General features: G+C 43.6%; 2 protein-coding genes across 2 annotated transcripts; both read right to left on the bottom strand.

The window, feature by feature from the left end:
• Positions 1-3,814: 3,814 nt before the first annotated feature.
• rpz6 (rapunzel 6) lies at positions 3,815-5,596 on the bottom strand. Its single transcript, XM_084557913.1, has 2 exons — positions 4,686-5,596; positions 3,815-4,601 (listed from the first exon to the last, which is right to left on the bottom strand). The coding sequence occupies exons 1-2, from the start codon at positions 5,177-5,179 to the stop codon at positions 3,911-3,913; spliced, it is 1,185 nt and encodes a 394-aa protein (XP_084414039.1). The 5' UTR covers positions 5,180-5,596; the 3' UTR covers positions 3,815-3,910.
• A 5,936-nt stretch (positions 5,597-11,532) lies between these two features.
• rpz (rapunzel) lies at positions 11,533-17,435 on the bottom strand. Its single transcript, XM_084557395.1, has 3 exons — positions 17,385-17,435; positions 14,957-15,004; positions 11,533-13,453 (listed from the first exon to the last, which is right to left on the bottom strand). The coding sequence occupies exon 3, from the start codon at positions 13,425-13,427 to the stop codon at positions 12,744-12,746; it is 684 nt and encodes a 227-aa protein (XP_084413521.1). The 5' UTR covers positions 13,428-13,453; positions 14,957-15,004; positions 17,385-17,435; the 3' UTR covers positions 11,533-12,743.
• Between the last annotated feature and the right edge of the window lie 984 nt (positions 17,436-18,419).

The following is an 18,419-nucleotide window of genomic DNA, read 5'->3' as shown; positions in this document are numbered from 1 at the left end:
CGACGTCTGGCGCTCCCTTTCTCACTGTCTGCTCCGAGTTTTCTGCTGTTTTTTAACCCCAGGATTAGAGATACAGATATATCAGGGGCGCTGGAGCACGTTAGTCACCTGTCTGGGACGTCTAAATGTTAAAAGGCTTTGAGCCAACGAGGGAGCAGGTGCAGGATTCTGTTGAATTGTTCTCAGGAGGAGGAGGAGGAGTTTCTTGCTGTTTTGATCCTCAGTTGTTGTTGTTGTTTTGTTTTTTTTTGATATTACAAGAGGCAATGATAAGGTTATAGTTTCTAATCCCTCAGCACAGAAGAATCATAAATTCATGCACTTCTTATTCCTCGTGGATGTTGTTGTCTTGGGCTGTCATGTCATTATCAGTTCCTTCTTTTTAATCTGTGAGTGATTTAGGGAATGTGTTGCCTTAAGTTGCCTGTAGAAGGAAGATTTAAGTATTTTGACTTGAACTCATCGTTTATTTTTTGCAGCAAACATCAGTTTGTTTTCTTAAGAGCTTGATGCAGTGATCATGTTAAAATGTAAATGACCAGTTAAATTAGATTAGATTAGATTAGCAACAGGAAGCTAAAGCCTGACATGTTCCCATGTTCAGCACCTATTAATGCTGCACATCCATAAAGCTACAGACAGTTAGCTTAGCTTAGCATGACTATATTAATACTGCTGTCAGGTTTGTCTCTCCTTCATGACTTTATTTTTCTCTGCCTCTTCTTCCTCCTTTGTATGCATATACTGTACGTCTTTCCAGACTCAACACACACTGATCAGCCATAACATTATGACCATTGACCATCTTGTGACAGTTTAATATTCTGTTGGGAAACTTCTGGACCTGGCATTCATTGGTGTGGATGTTACTTAGACATGTAGCACCCACCTAGACCAGACCAGACACCCCCACCCCATAGCAATGACACTCCTTGAAGTGTCAAGGAGGTGGTCATAATGTTATGCCTGATCCTGTGTCTTATAGATGTCCTGAAAGTAGTTGCGTTCAAAAAATAGTGATAGAACTTAAAATCCTGAGGATTATAATGGACTAGTTATTATTTTGTCCTCATCTACACATTTATGAATTGTCTGATCTTTAATTCAGTGTCTGCTGCAAAGTAAACCTCGTGATGATTCCTCTCCGTCCACGTCCTCCTGAGCTGTTCTGTATATCACAGGAAGCTCTGGATAGATTCTGACAGATTTACGACAGAGCAGCCCAGCAGCCTCGGGCCCTGCAGATCCACCGAGATAAGAAATGATCTCCACCCGCTCGGCGCCCACACCCAGCTCCGCCATCCTGCTAAGCCAAGCACTTTGCTGCTCGTCTGCAGGATATTAGCTCGGCCAGAGGTTATTCATAGACTATCAAACCTGGGCTGCGGTCAGGAAACGCTGACTTATGTGTAAATATCAATTCAATTAGCGGGAGTCAGTGTTGCTGATGGTGCACTGCCTCGTTTTAATGGGATCAGGCACTAAGAGCGCTGCGTTAATCACATCTGTACAAGAAAACAGAGGCAGATATTAGATTAGATGTGTTTACACGTCCATTTACTGTTTGTGTTTGGTCGTTAGTTGTCATAAAGAATAACAGTCACACTGACCACGGATCATCATGCACTGAGTTTATTGAGATTTGTTGGAGCTGATGTGGTAAAAAAAATACATGAATAATACTTTCTGATTTACAATATATACACTGATCATGGCGTAACATTATGACCACCTTCCTAATATTGTATAGGCATCACGGATAGCCATCAAGGAGTGTCATTGCTATGGGGTGGGGGTGCCTGGTCTGGTCTAGGTGGGTGCTACATGTCTAAGTAACATCCACGCCAATGAATGCCAGGTCCAAGTTTACCAGCAGAAGATGGTCGATGTTATTCACTTCTCCTGTCAGTGGTCATAATGTCATGTCTGATCAGTGTACATAGATGCCAAACATGGTGAATTTACTAATTTATAAAAAATAATTCATTTAATGTGCAAACAATAGTAAAATTATTTTGAAAAATTAAAAGGCATTGTTGTGTTTTAAAGAGTTTAATCAGGAATCAGACAGACCCAGAATAAAAGCATGGAATGGAATGGAACATAAATAATTAAAAATTGTTCACATTTGGTTAAGACCTGCAGAGCAGCTCAGTCTTTGCCATCAACACATTTTGCAGAATGTGAAATCACAGAAATCTTTCCATAATCTCAGGCACGGCACTGGTCAGCAGTGAGGTTCGGCAGTTTGGGTTTCCTCTCTGGAGGCTTTGACTGTATTTAGAACACAAGGCACGGCGTCTCGTCTCCAGGCCTCTGGAAACATCCCTGTCACAGCTATGTAGGCCAGCGTGCTGAGCGGAGATGAAATGGGAGCACGGCTCTGTGGATGCAGCCTCAGCAAAAAAAAAAAAAAAAAAACATCTCCTCAGAGCTGAAGGTGCAGGATGTGTTTCCCGGGAGGAGGGGGCTCATGCAGCTGAGCTAAAAGCCTAGAGTAATATTTGTTAAACTGTTAGTAAGGCATTACATAGATGCAAGTGGTTAGTATTTATAGAATAAATTCACATCTAATATTTGTTATTAAACATATAGAGCTGACAGAACACTGGCAGCTCATAAAAAAAGTGCATTTGTGGTTAAATTAAATAAATTCTAAATCTGAATCAGTTTGTTTCTCACAGTGATGAACTGATCTGATATCTTTTATCCATATAAATCTGAGGTATTTGTCACTGCTGAGCTCTAACCTGATCTCAGTGCTCCTCTTCATTCTCCATGATTTACTGCATTGGATCTAAAGGATGCAGTTCTTGCATAAAGTGACAGAAAGGAAATCAAAGAGTAGATAAGGAGGTAGAGCCTTCAGCTACCAGCTCCCAGTCTGAGTTCAGGATGCAGACACCCTCCCTCATACTGAACCATCGCTGCGTTCTGCTGCTACAGGTCCAGGCTCTCTTGCTCTCTATGCATTCAAGTGCTACTACTGTCTAGCATGTTATTAGCTGTTTTATGCCCCTTTGGCATTTCTATAATTAAGATTTTGAATGCCAGCTCTTTCCTTTCTCTCTTTCCTTTCTGTTCAATCTCTCATGTAACCTGCATCAATTTATCTTATACTCTTGTATGCTCCTATCTCATCTTATCTTATCTTATCTTTGGTCAGATGTATTTATGGAAGACGGATGTAGTGACCGTCTCCTTCCTTCTCTCCTCTCTTATCTTTCGTTTCCTGTCTCTAATCGGCTGACCTCAAGCAGATGTCCCCAAAAGTGAGTTAAAATTCCTTCCTTTGCTATAATTTCCGTTTAACTTCACTGAATTGATCTTGCTGCTGGAGTCACTAATCAAACGTTGTGTTTGATTAGTGACTCCAGCAGCTAGTGAAATATCTAAATAATTATTTGTGGCTCAAACCTGTATCCAGTCTTTCACAAAAGGTAAATAATGTATTTCTTTCTTTTCTCACCATTAATTCATTAATCTGACATCTTAAATGTATCTGACACTTTACAACATCAATAATCTAATAAAGACTTGTGCAAAATACTTCACAATTAATATTTTAACTGTACTGCTGATAATATTTAAGTTTTATTTCAATATTTTATTTTAATAGATCCCCTGAAGCATTTTTACTTACTTGCGATATTGAAACTGAAGACACATCACCCAGCTGAAGCCCACTGTTTGGGTCGTTGCAAATAATTTAAGATGCATAAAGAAAAACTAAGGTACTGGAGTCAGTAACTGCAGGGAAATATAGAAAATGACGTCCCTGATGGAGCCAGTGTATCAGATCAGTGCACCACTATTTTCAGCTCTGTCCTGCAGCTAAACCCCCCTAGATTACCTGTTTTTATTTTATCTTTTGCTGTAAAATCCTAAAACCGTAAACCGTGTGTCAGCTTCACTCTGAGTGGACGCACACGGCCACGTTCTTGTGTCTCTCCCAGTAGTGACAGTCCTCCGGGAAGCTCCACGCTGCCGCCGACTGCTTGTGGCGACTGACCGCGTGAACGACAAACCCGCACAGCTGCTTCTCCAACACCTCCACCACCGCCGGGGCGTTCCCCTTCTTCCCCTGACCCTCCATCGCCTGCTGGATGCAGTCGCGGGGCACGGGCTGGGGCTTGGTGCTGAACGACACCACCAGGTTGATGTTGTTCACCTGGAGCACCTCGAACCAGTTCTGTCCTGCCACGTGGTGGAAGTGTTCCCCCGCTCTCCAGTTGCGGTAGGTGCTTCCTGAGTGGTTGATTAGCCGCACTGACCAGCTGACCCAGTCGTACTTTTTCACCAAGAACTCCAGGAGCCGCTGAGATGTCTCCTGCAGGGTTTCTCCTTCCTTTTCCAGCAGGAGGCGCTGGGTGTCTTGTTTGGCTTGCTCCGGGAAGGCAGCAACACAAGACTCGATGGTGGCCTTCATCCTGGACTCCACTTCTTCTATTTTAGCGCTCCACTCCTGGATCTTGTCCTGTTCCTCGTCTTGGCCCTGGGTTAAGGCGCAGTGGCCCAGCAGAGCAATGAGGCCCAGGCAGAAGAGCTCCTTCATCCGAACACAGAAGTCCTCCAGGAGACGGCGGTTCCTCGCCACATACCTGCAAAACAGAACCATTTGTCTTTATATTTTGATCTGATCCTACAACGAGAATCTATAAAAATAATGAAATATGAAAATGTACCTTTCCACCAGCTCTAAAACCGACTCTCCGAAGCAGGTGGTGACCATCAGAGCATCATAGAGGATAAACAAGTTCTTATCTCCTCCAGTTTTGGCAAAGTGCTCCAGAAAAAGTTTGGTCTTCACCTCCCTGAACTGCTGCTTCGCCTCCAAGATGTCCATGTACTTCCGAAACTGGTTCCTGATGTTCTCCTCCACAGAGAATAAGTTGAAGTCCATTCGGCTCTTCTTGATCTCGCAGTCGATGTCTCCCAGTTGGCTGGAGAGCACGTCCAGTTTGTTCCTCACCGCCAGGAACTGCTCCTTGACGTAGAAGACCTCTTTGCTGTGGACGTTGTCTAGGGCCAGTTTTAGAACGGGAGCAGCGGCCTCGCAGAGGGGGAAGAGCTCCCCGACGGCGCTGGCCAGCACCTCGGCCCCCTTCTCAAACATATCCATCACTGCCTCGATGGCCTCCTTCTTCTGGGCCACGACCCTCTCCAGTGAACTGCTCATGTTCTGGGACGCAGAGGGAAAAATCAAACATGCATCACAGTTTGGGGGAAAAGGGAAAGATGCTACGCATGTGTATAGGCTGCATTAGATTTACAAGTTTAGAGCAGCAGACCATAGATCTAGCAGACTGTTCTGTTGATTAATAACTTATAGACACAAAAGACATCCTCCTGTTTCGTAGTGAAAAAGCTTGGATATAAACATATTACCATAATAATAAAACTGTAGAGCAGAACTCATCCACGCCCCTGAGGATTGTCAAGGTTATCATTTGTTTTTCTAAAGAATATTAAAGGCAGTCGACTCAGAATGCTTTTAGCAAATCCCAAAATTAAATCAAATCAGCTTTATTTGCCATGAATGCAGCACCACTTAAAGGTTTTTAAGTCCTTTAGAATGTAGACAAAGAGAACACAATCACACTTATATAGTTATATTAATCATTTCTACATAAATGTGACTTGGAAAAGTCAGAGTCTCCTTGTGTCCAGTATCTGCTGTGACCTCCTTGTCACTAACTGTTTCTGGTAACTGCTGATCAGTGGTCTACAGCAGCTTGGAGGAATTTTAGCCCATTCCTCAGAACAGAACCACTTCAGTTCTGAGATGTTGGTGGGTTTCCTCACATCAACTGCTTGCTTCAGGTCCTTCCACAACATTTCTATTGGATTAAGGTCAGGACTTTGACTTGGCCGTTCCTAAACATTCATCTTGTTCTTCTTTAACCGTTCTTTTGTAGAACCACTTGTGTTCTTGGTTCTCGTTGTCTTGCTGCATGACCCAGTTTCTCTTCACATTCAGCTCATGGACAGATGTCCTGACATTTTCTTTTAGAGTTCACTGGTAGAATTCAGAATTCATTGGTCCATCAATGATGACAAGCCGTCCTGGTCCAGATGCAGCAGAACAGGCCCAAACCAGGACATTAGCACCCCCATGTTTGATGGAGGGATGAGGTTCTGATGCTGGAATGATGCAGTGTTGGTTCATCTCATTTAAACCAAACTATTCTACTTTGGTCTCATCTGTCCACTAAACATTGTCCCAATAGTCTTCTGTCTTGTCCACGTGATGTTTAGAAATGTTCTTCTTGGAGAGCAGTGTCTTTGTCCATCACACCATGGTTGTTCAGTGGATTCATCAACATTAACATCAGCCAATGAGAGAGAGGCCTTTAGCTGCTTAGAAGTTCCCCTGGGTTCCTTTGGGACCTCTCAGACTATGATGGAGTGATGTTTGTTGGTGGACCACTCCTGTGGAGGGGAACAGTCGTCTTCAATCTGTCTGACTGTGGATTATTTGTGGGTTCCAAACTCTTTAGAGATGGTTTTGGAACCTTACTTTTCCAAATACAAAAGTATGTTTCTGACTGAGTTCTCTTTGTGTCTAAGTTTACACCTTGTGTGACGTTTTTAATCACTTTTATACAGAAATGTAAAAAATTCTAAAGGGCGCAAAAACTTTAAAGCTCATATGTCACACACATTCTGTACAGGGAATTTGTTCTCTGCATTTAACCCATTCAAGTTAGAACTCACACTTGGATACTTGGGGAGGTATTACATGCTTCATAAAAGCCCCCCAGCCACGGACATGAACCAGTGACTTCACAGTCCCAAAGCTGCTTCTCTAAGGGCGTCTTTCCCTCAGCTCAACCCAAATTTTCACCGTTAACATCCAAAAGAAGAAAAGTACCATTTTTTATCGTCATAAAAGGAGTTATTCATGAGGCATTACACCTTTTTATTAACACTAAAGATTTTCCAAATAATTTTAAGCATAAATCACCAAAAACATGATCATGAACATCTCCTCTTTACTGTCTTTAAGCTATGGAGAGCAGATATTTGAGGCTCAAATGATCAAACCTTCATCAGTCCCTAAACTACAGGAGAGAGAGAAAAAAACGACCTTCGTAAAGGATGCAGGTAATTATGTCATGTAAACAAAATGGAGGCCTGAGATACTCGGATGAGAAAATGTCACACATGCCCTTGGGTCTGAGAATGAGTCATTTCAGAACAAAGCAGACCAAGGCCAACACGAAATAATCTCCCATCCTTCCCTGCAGCCTGACGTGCATGAATCAGGACACGGTGCCCTCTCTGTGGAGGAAGATGAACTCCAGAAGCTGCGTCACCCAACTCCTCCACAGATTCATGTTGTTTATGTTGTTCATGTTGAACATTTATACCTGAAAAACGTCTGTTTTTAACAAGCAGGTAGACTGGGTGAGAGAAATAATCTTCAACTGAATTAATGAAGAAGATGTTTCAACTGTCAAACTGAAATGCGCAACGGCAGCCTTTTGACGCACAGATCCCCTCAGAGCTGTGGACACACCTCACAGCATATTAACCCCCCCCCCCCCCCCCCAGATGGAAGCTAAACACATTCGTCACATTCCTGGAGTAAAAGCGTTTTTTTCTGTACCTGAATGTAAAGACTCCTTCACGCCTGATGACCTCCAACAGCTGCAAACTTTCAGAAAAATCCCCACCCTGTTTCTGTCCGCCGTGGAGCTGTGGAGCTGTGGAGGGGTCCAACACAGGATCCAGGAGAAGATGCGCACTCAATATCTGCAAAGGAGAGAGAGGGAAAGAGAGAGAGGGAGAGAGAGGAGGAGGAGGAAAGAGCGCAAAATGCAGGAGGTGAAATATGTGGCGGATCCATTTTTCTTTTCAGTCTTACAGCTTAAATAGGCGAGTTGGATTCATCAGCGAAACATCATTTAATTCAGATAATTTTCTTTTAACCTGTCTACCACATATTGTGACTGTTTTATTTTTGTTTTTTAGTTTTTTGCCGTATTGAGGCTTTTTTATTTTTGCGCACATTCTTGGCGCAAATGTCTCACCCTGGCGTGTCTGAGCCGTCGTGAAAAGGATCCAGACTTGAGGTAAGACCTTCAGGAAAATAACTGTGTTTTTGTCTTTTTCGTGTTTGAATATTTAACAACCAGATTTATTTCTTTTTATGTATTTATTATTTTTTACCAGAAGCTCATCTCAGATCCTGAAATGACTGACTTGTTCCTCGGCTTTAAAATAAATCTCCTGCTCCAGTCGTTTAGATGTGTCATCTAAGACTGTACTGATGTTAAATGAGATCTTAAATGTGCACGGATATTTATAACAAGACGTGCGTCATCCTTCTCCATTCAGATCCATCAACCAGACATACACAGCCTGAGGAAAGATTCGTTTTTAATTGGAAATAAACACCTATGATGGTTTTATTTTTATGATCCGAAGAGTTTGTGATGATCAAATTAAACCTAACATCCACCTCCCTCTCTCTCTCCCTCTGTTCTGTGCGCACACGACGCGCCCTGAGTCCAGGCTGAGCCTCCCTCACCAAAAAGAAATAATCATTACGCAAATCATTTCTCCTCCAAGAATTCATCAAGCCTTTCACGTCATACACAAACATTTAATATTTATCTAGTGTTTTATTTTAATCTCTGATCCAAAATAATCCAAAATGTCTTCAGGTGAAAAATCTTCGACTCGAGCTCATGTCATGAAGGAAGAGGAGAGGAACATAAAAGGAGCAGCTCCATCACATGACAGACGACGTGCGTCGGCGGCTCAGAGCCTCATTAGTCTGCAGCAGGTAATCCTCGTGTTTCACTCATCTGCTCTGTTAATGTCTGCAATGCACATTTTCCTGTTTCGGTTCCCAGCTCTGAGCTTTTAAGTCAAACCTGTTCAGCTGGATAATGATGCATGAGGGCCATACCAGAGGGACTTAACCTCGGCTCTTTGTGCACATTTTCATCTTTCTCCTTTTGATCCGGTGAGTGAGTTTAGGTTTGTACTGGTGCAGCTCCTATAAAAGACTCAAAATGAAAAAGGAAACAGTTTTTTATTTGTAGATCTTAAGTGTCGAGACGCAGATGTGATGCTCCAGTGCTGTGGCCCCTCAGAGAAAACAGGTGTAACAGGGACGTGAGTGCAGTGTTGGCGCCCTCTTGTGTGGAAAACGGTGAATTACACATCAGCTGAAACGAGGACGCATGGACTTGTTGGGTTTCTTAGAGACATTTCATCCAAGTCTTCAGTTCTAAATGACTGGTGTCAGGGTTAGAGGTTTATTAGGAACATCTGTGCGTGGTGTTCACCTGAAACTCATATGACTGGAGTCTGACAATGACTAAACTCTCACCTCTAGTTGGAGGAATCTATTTTGATCTTCCCCAATTTCTGTTTCTCTAACAATTGATTATCAGCCGGAGGCTCCAAACAAGGAGTGAACCGGGGTGAAACCTTTTGGGGACAGGTGTTCAGACCTTCCCTCCTTTCGTCCCTGGCTAATGTGTGGATGCTGTCGTCCTGAAAAGACTGTCCTTTGTCCTTCAGGTGAATGTGGACGGCTGAATTCTGACCTAAAAAGTCTGAATTGCACATTATTCTGGCCTCCACTTGTTATGGAGTCCTACCAGTTCTTCTGGACGCGTGCAGCATGAATAGGACATAAAATAACTCTCTGATTTATTTCAGAATCTGATTTTCTGTGATAAACAGCCGTCTCAAAGAAACAAAAACTAACAGGATGACATGAGGTCTGTACTGGTGGAGCTCCTCTCTGCTGTTTGCTATTTAACACGAGCTCCTGTGATGACGGTTAGACGGCAGGTTAGAACACGCTCATAAGAAGTTGGGATCTTTAATTCCTTCATACTTTCTTGTTAAAATGATGAATGTTTTGTGATATTTGAGGGACAGCAGCTGCAGTTTAGTTTATTTTTGGAAGTTGCTTTGTGAGTTTTTAAGAAATGTTATTTAGCTAACGTATGTCCAGGCACGGGCGGCACAGTGGTGTGGAGTTTGCATGTTCTCCCTGTGTCTGTTGACGAAATATAAAAAAAATGCCACTAGAGTCCTGGGGCAGGTCTCTAGAATTGCAGCACATCATCAGTAGGCCACAGCGTGACATGAGGTACTTAGAGCTCAGCGCTTCTGCAAAAACCTCCACCTTGACGCATCACTGTGTCTTGATGCAACGAGTCATACATTGAAGGACAACAGTCTTTTGATATTTCCTCAAAGGCCTTTGTTACGGTGGCCCTGAAGGTCAAACCACAACGACATTTCACAAAACACAGGCGGCACAGTGGTGTGGTGGTTAGCACTGATGCCTCACAGCAAGAAGGTTGTGGGTTCTAATCCATGAGCCGATTGGTTCCTTTCTGTGTGTAGTTTGCATGTTCTCCCTGTGTCTGTGTGGGTTCTCTCCAGGTTCTCCAGCTTCCTCCCACCGTCCAAAGACATGCTGGTTAGGTTCATTGGTGATTCTAAATTGGCCGTAGGTGTGAGTGTCTCTCTGTGTTAGCCCTGTGATAGACTGGAGACCTGTCCAGGGTGGACCCCCCCTCTAGACCAATGACAGCTGGGATAGGCTACAGGACCCCTGCAATCCTCCAGAGGACAAGAGGTTATAGAAGATGAATGAATGAATGAATGAATATCCAGGCACAAACGGTACCCGGCATAGCCAAATATATTAATATCAGTCTGTGAGTGTTTTGGACTGTTTAGGCTGCAGGGATGTGATTCATCATGGTGAGACGGCCTCTGTTATAGATTCAGTGTTTCAGATCTTCTCAGAGGAGTTTAATGAATCTGATATCAGAGCTCTGAGTAGGTCACTCAGGTGTTTCTGTACCTGTACGGAGAACAGTTTCTTTATGGAGCTGGCTTTGTTTGGAGGTTGTCTTCATCCGTTTCTGGGATCGTCCCAAACTTGAGATTTTCTGGGGGCAACACGATGTATGACAGTCCCTGTTGTCTGGCACGGATCAGACTCCCCAACTGTTTTTTTAAAAAATGGCTGAATGAGATGGATTCCTGTCTGTATCATCCATAACATTATGACCACCTTCCTAATATTGTGTAAAATGGACATAGGCCTTCTGAGGGTGTCCTGTTGTGTTAGTGGGGGGGTCTTTGAGGGGAGGGGCCTCTGTGGATCATCCCACAGATACTTGATCAGTTTGGGATCTAGTGAATTTGGAGGCCAGGTCAACACCTTGTGCTGTTCTTCATGTTTTTTTTTAGTTGTTCCTAAAGTGTTTTTGTGTGTGTGTCTGTGTCAGGCAGCATCCTGCTGGGGATGTCTGCTGCCATCAAGGAGTGTCATTGCTATGGGGTGGGGGTGCCTGGTCTGGTCTAGGTGGGTGCTACATGTCTAAGTAACATCCACACCAATGAATGCCAGGTCCAGAAGTTTCCCAGCAGAACACTGAACCGTCACAAGATGGTTTAAATGTTATTGACTTCTCCTGTGATTGTATATGTGTATGTTGGTATTTTATCTCCTATTCCCATCAGAAAATAAGTCACAACACCAAGTATTATTCACATATATATTTATTTGTGTCATTGCATAATACATCCAGGCTTCAAATATCAAAACAGGCAACATATTCACATGTAGAACAGTTAATAAAATAAAAAAACAAAGCCAGGAGAGCTCCACACATCCACAGCATTCTGACCAGACTCATGTAGAATAGTGTTGTATCAACAGGAGACACGACGGCCACAGAGAGGATTTATAAAACACGAGTAAAGTCAAATGTTGGTTAGTGTGTGATCATCGCGTTTACCTGCCGACACTCAGGAACCACAGACATTTACAATACGCTTAAACATTTCAAAACACAGTGGCTCAAATAATCTAAATGATTCAAATTAAACCCCTTAGACAGAAAATACGATGATAAACCTTCCGGCACATTTAGGCACTGTCGGTCAGGAGAGGAGCACAGAAAGAGAAATAGATCCATCTTCATGTTGAGGATTAATTTAAAGAGTCAAATAATGACTGTCGTAGTGTTTTATAGATCTTAACCCTCCACCGTCTAAGGAACTAAAGCTTAATGTATAAAAAACTTGGTGCATTTCCTGCCTTAATAATAAAAATAATAAAAAAAAACAGACTAAACAGAAGCGAGCTGCTGAAAATGGAAGCGAGTCTGATTAACTGACCTCAGGATCAGGTTTGTTTTTGTGTCACTGCAGCAGCAAAAGATAAAAAATATTAATGTGGCACCAGTTTGACTACTTTTCACAAAGGCTGCTCAGATGATTATACGACTCAGGTTACATTCATAGGTGGTTAAACTTCTGAGCTCGTTTCCTGTTCCTCTGCTCATGCTGAATTTCTTGTAGTGTTATATATATATATACACATATATGGTTTTATATTTTCTAGAAGGTAAAATAAGTGGCTAATATTGAAAGTGCTTAAAGGAGCCACAGTGAAGCTGCGATCTAGATGATGTCAGTGACTTTTTTGTATAATCTATAATGACATGTAGTGAATAATTAGTGTATCATCATAACATCAGCAATTTCTCTGCAAATATATCCAGCTCTGAAGAGGAACCGGTTGGATGAATAGTGTTTTACAGGATCAAGTTCAGAAAGTGCTTGTTGATAGAGAAAGAGGAAGAAAAAGAGGAAGAGGTTACAGCTGGAATGTGGACACGAGTCCCGAATACAAAGGGAAAAGCAGCGGTGAAGACATAAACCCAGAGCCTCTTCTCCACGCTCCTCCTTTACTTGCACCTGCGCAGAGCTTCCTGCATCGCCTCCTGCACGCGCTCCATCTTCTCGGCCCACTCCTCGCTCAGGCTCTCCTCGTCGTCTCCGATGACGGCGCTGTAGCCCATGAAGGCGATGAGGCCGATGCAGAACAGGTAGGTGAGGCGCGTGCACAGCCGCTCCATGGTGCGGCGGTCGCCCTTCGAGTGCTTCAGGTAGACCTCCAGGATGGGTTTGCTGAAGAGCTTGCGCGTGCCCACCACGCCGTCGTAGAGCGTGTGCAGGTTCTGGTCGCCCATGTCGTTGGCGTAGCTCTCCTCGAAGTCTTCCTTCATGCGCTCGTGGGCCTCCGGCCGCGCCTCCACCATCTTCATGAACTTTCGGAACTGGTTCTTCAGGTTCTCCTCCACGTGGCAGTACTGGCCGTCCAGCGTCTCCTTCTCGATCTGCCCCAGCGTGTTGCGGTTCTGCTCAGAGAGGTCATCCAGCGCCTTTTTCACCGAGTTGAACTCGCGCTTCAGGGTGCGGATGTCCTCGTCGTCGACGTGGTGCAGCACCACCCGGATCAGGGAGCCGGCCACGCCGAAGATGGGGTTGACCACGGCGGCGGCGGAGGAGATGGTGGCCACGCACTGCAGCACTTTGACCAGGCCCTGCTTCAGCTTGGCCCGGTCCTCGTTGATCTCCTCTTCCATCATGGTGAGCTGCTTCTGAGGACAGGGATCTGGGACAGAGGGCAAGGGGGGGGGGTCAGTTTTAAATCTGAAACGGATCAAGAGTTTTCTCAAAGCGAGGCTCTCTAGATGCAACATTAGAACATTTTACACTTGATGCTGCTTCAGTTTGGTTTCAGATTCCCTTATTTATACAAATTTATATTCCCACAAATCCCACAAAAGCATAATTAAATTCATTCTAATCCATTATTTAAAAGCATAACCAAGGTTTAATAGACACCAGGGAAGCAGAACACGGAGAATTAAAACAGGCAAACTATTCATTTAACATAAAGAATGACATTTTACTTAATTGGCTTTAAATCGAATCTTACTTTTATGGTAATTTAGTTTTCTTTAGCTATCAGACTGTATGGATGTTTCCCTTTGTTTTAGTGCAAAGAAGAGTAATTATCTAAATAACCAGTGGCCTGGCGAATCAAGACATACCCAGAATAAATGCAGAGCTGCTCTTTAACCACTTGGAGCACAGGCCTGGTTTTAGCCTCTTTTGAAAGATAACACTCTGAATGTTTCTCCCCAACAGCCTGGATCTGTCTAAGTGCTGCTGGCACGGAGTAATAGGAGTTTGAATACACTGAGAAAGAAGGATTTTAGGTCCGCCTAGTTGTTTTTTCAATAATATTTGCCTTCAAAATGACTGTAGCTTGGTGGCGTGGACTGGAAAACACAATGGGGTCACAGCTTTAAGTCTTACCTAGTCCCATTTATTTCACATATGGTAATAATACTACAGATAGTTAGTATTTATAGTTTTTTCCTAAGGATAGCACCAAGAGTGCACCAAAGACATCAGTGAGGTGCCAATCAGACGTTCAGAGCTGTTTTAGTGTCACGGTGTGGCTAACACATGCAAGCTAACTGAAGTTAGGGTCTAGAATATGTGGAAAACGCGCTTCAGATGGACACTGTGAAGGTTTTACTGCAGCAGACTTTTACAGATGGAAGCCTTGGTGTGTAATCTCTGCACGTTGCTGCCACCTGCTGTTTAGATCTGGGTCTCAGTCGTGTTGTTACGTCTCCAACTCTGACTAAAGCAGCAATCTAATCAGGGACAGTAGTTTGTTTTGTTGATAAATGGCAGTTAGAGTCGTCTGTGTCATTTTCACCCTCTGGTCTGGACTGTTCAACAATATGATTAACCTCTGGGCCTCTGTCTGATGATTTACAGACACAATAAATACAAAAGAAACTGTAAACATAAACTTTACATATATAATTTAAATCGTGGATTTTTCAGGACTAGATCAACCACCGTGAAGAACAGAGAAAGTCAGTTGTTCTGGTTTAAAGGTTCAGTGACTCCCAGCAGATCTAATCTGGAGCTAACATTTACGCTGATTCTCTGAGAAGCTCGAGTCGATGCTGATTGATTATTCTGGGTCGTGACAGTCTGACAGCCACAGAGAATCAGTCTCATGGTGGATTCAACATGACGGGGTAAGGACTGAGAAATGTGAGGCTGGAAGATGAGAGCTGCTGAGCCTTACATCAAGTCTTCTCTCTCCGAGCTCTGGACTCAGGGACGCCGATGATTCCTGAAACAAAAACACAGAAAGTGTCGTGTTACACGTTTCTGTTTGCTCTGTGTCTCTGAAGCAGGAAGTGAACACATGCATGTCCCTTGCTGGCTGCAGCTGTCAGCAGTGAAGGAGTTAACGGAGCCTGTTTCTCCTGTGGCACAGCTGCTCTTGGATTTGCAGCCTTTCAGCACCAGGCGGCTCTCTGTGTGTTTCTATGGGCCGAGCTGATAGCTCCTCAGCAGCAGCAGCAGCAGCAGCAGCAGCAGCAGCGGGGCGGGACAGAGGGAAAACAAGTATACCCAGAGACTCTTACAACCACGAGGTGAAGAACTGGTTTGAAACAGGATCCAGGAGTAAACATGTTTGTTTTCAGACTGGTTTAGAGGATGAAGTGAGCAGTGAAGGCTCCAACAACGACACAGGGCTGATTTTACAACCACCACCAGGACGGTAGAGTCAGCCAGGACACGTCTCTCCTGTCAGAGTGTCTGGCGTCCTCTTATCTTCCTGGACTCCTTCTGTAACTGCCGGTTATGGATCGGCATGTGAAGTGGTTTACCACCGGCACGTTGCAACTCAAAGATAATCACACCCAAAGAGCAGACGATCGTGAGGCTGAGTGAGTCCAAACAGGACCCTGAGACGGGCTCATAAAATACCCGTGAGCACCAGAGGGGGCAGTAATTTACCCGCAACACACACCCACAACATCCAGCTTGTGATTTCAGCACCACCACTGTGGACTGACTGCACTGACGCCCAGCTCAGTTAACCCTTTAACTCCAGGGTAACTTTAAATGGAAGCGTTTAAACTTATTTAATCAACAAAAATATGAGAAAATTGTCAACTTATTTAAACACTCGTCAGACCTGCTCTCGTAGAACGCTGTAAAATATCCACGAGCTGTTTCTGAAATGTCGCGCTTGCATGTTTTTATGAACATCTTTCCAACTTTTGTGCAAAATAATCATAAATTGCACCTTTTTTCTTTTGCTTTTCCCTTCTACACTCCTCTAGCTGATGCTTAACAGCAACAAAATCATCCACAGACTGCATTCATGTGCGTTCTACCTCTTTACTGTGTTCACAGAAGGCCATCTGCAGGGGGTGACGCTCCAATTCCTGACATAATACAGCTAAATGCAGGAGGAGACGCAGGTAATTAAAGGGTTAATTCAAGTATATGCACTAATGAATTAGGTCTACTTTAAATTTGTAGACTTCCATGAGCTCTGAGGACGATCTGAGCTGTGTTTATCATGAATTAGATGAATCAAACGGCCGCCGATGGCAGAGTTTTTATTGCTATTTGTAAATTAACCCTTTGTGCACATGAAATGATCCTTTAATTGACTTTTGACCTTTAAAGGTATGTCTTAACAAGTGATTTTTGGGTGTTTTGAGCAATTTTTTGAGTTTTGAGCAGAATAAAAATGTACTTATAAGTTGCGGATATTCATGAAAATGAACGGCATAAATGCTGCTGATTTAAGGTTGTGCATTAAAAATCTACCGAGTGCATTAACCAATCACTGCTCAGAGACAGCATGGCCTTTAAAGACGTCAGAGGACACACGCCTCTCAATCAGAAAGCTGTGGCCTCAAGTGACTCAGCTGCTGTAGTATTTAGTGTGAGGCTGCACATAAATAGATATATATATAAAAACAGCCAGAGGTAAATGTAAATTAAATAAATATAAAAGTAATAGGAAGAAGCAGTGACTACATGCTGGTTGTAAACAGAGCAGCTGTGTCGGTGAAATCAGGAAGTGTCAGGAGCCTCTCACCTGTCTCCAGGCAGAGCAGCCATCTTGAATGTTTGCTATGATCACAGCTGTGCTAAGCTAATCCCCATTTTACACAAAATCATTCTTAAAGTTAAAACCTTCACATATTCCCTTACTTTTTTTTTTTACACATATATATATCTAAATGTTTCTGTGGGTCTAGTCTGGGCTCATGGAGGTGTGATCTCTCTCCACACAGCTCCAGCCTCTGAGGCAGCTGGGCCACTTCTCTGGAGGAAGTCAACACAAATGAGTGGAAACAGTTCAGACAATAACTGCACTAATGGAGGCTAACACACAACAATGAGGTGACATCCGGACTTCTCCAGTGTTTGTGAGTACTTCAACCATCAAACCCTCTGACTAGAGCTCAGGGCCAGACCTCTGCCTCCCTGCTCAGCTATGGCTCCCCCTAGCCGTGCCTCCATATTTCCTTGTTAGTGCACACCATACTGCCCTGACCCTCCCTTGTCTATTACGCATTAAAGACACCAAAATACACCTGGAAACCTCCATTTCTCGGTCAAAATGTTGAGTATACAGCCTCCGTCTGCCTCTCAGCCAACATTGGGCTCCAATGGCCAAAGCACAGCAGAGGATTCCTTACCTTTCTTAGACTGGCTCTGCCTAAACCTCCCTCTCCACAGTCCCAAGCTCGACAGCCTCCTTCTTCTTCCCAGCAATCCCTGCAAAAAGGACACTTCCATGTATGTTGAATATGTAGGGGTGATCAAAATGGACAAAACCATTTCTAAAGAGCCCAGAAAGCCCCAAAAAGCCAAAAATGGCTCTATGGGCCTCAAATAGACATAATTTCCAATATTCCATTTTAAAATGGCACATTAATGGCTTTAAATAGAAAAACCCCTTCCTCATATAGACTCCCTCCTACCCCCATGATTTGAACTTATTTTGGTCCATCCAATAGTCAAACACATGCTACTGAAGAACAGTTGTCAGTGACTGCGCAGCTGAACTCCCGGAGACTTTCTGCAGCCTTTTGTGCGTCTGCCAGGCCCCGGAGCATCTTTGAGAGGCTACATTAACTCCACTGGTGGTGTTGTTGGGTAAAAGAGACCCTTGTCTTGACGACTCGACCGTAAAAAGTCGAAGAAAAATGTTTTTTATCGGAGTAAAATCCAACAACGCCAAGAGAGAGCCGCGCATCCAAACGGACCTCTCCAAAAGTGGACAGGTGTTTCCAAAGACACAGAGAGCTCTCCAAATGCTCCAGGAGGAAAAAAAGAAAAGATTATCCAGTTTAAAAGGTAAATATAAGAATAATTATGTCTAAACTTATTTAGGTATGCTCAAAAATTAAAAGCTACACTCAAACAGTGTAGAATTTAAAGACCCCTGGAGACGAAGAGAAACGAGAACATGTTCCAGAAGGCGCAAGGGTGCCACAGACGAAAACGTTTGTTATTTTTAAAGTGTTTAAATAAGTAATTTATTAAATTATACATCTAATAATGTAGACAGCACCGACGCACAGTTTCCAGATGTACATGACCGTCCATGTGGCCAACAATAGATATCAAGCGGACAAGAAGCTGAGCTGCAGACGCACCCGTTCAGTGCGCCAGGCTGGTCCTGCTCTGTCCCAGTCTGCTCCTTCCTCCAGGCTTCTATACGCGTAGAT

The sequence above is a fragment of the Chelon labrosus genome (assembly GCF_963514085.1).
Source record: "Chelon labrosus genome assembly, chromosome: 12".
Taxonomy (NCBI): domain Eukaryota; kingdom Metazoa; phylum Chordata; class Actinopteri; order Mugiliformes; family Mugilidae; genus Chelon; species Chelon labrosus.
Note: the sequence above shows the minus strand (reverse complement) of the source record. Positions and strands in the feature narration are given on the sequence as shown.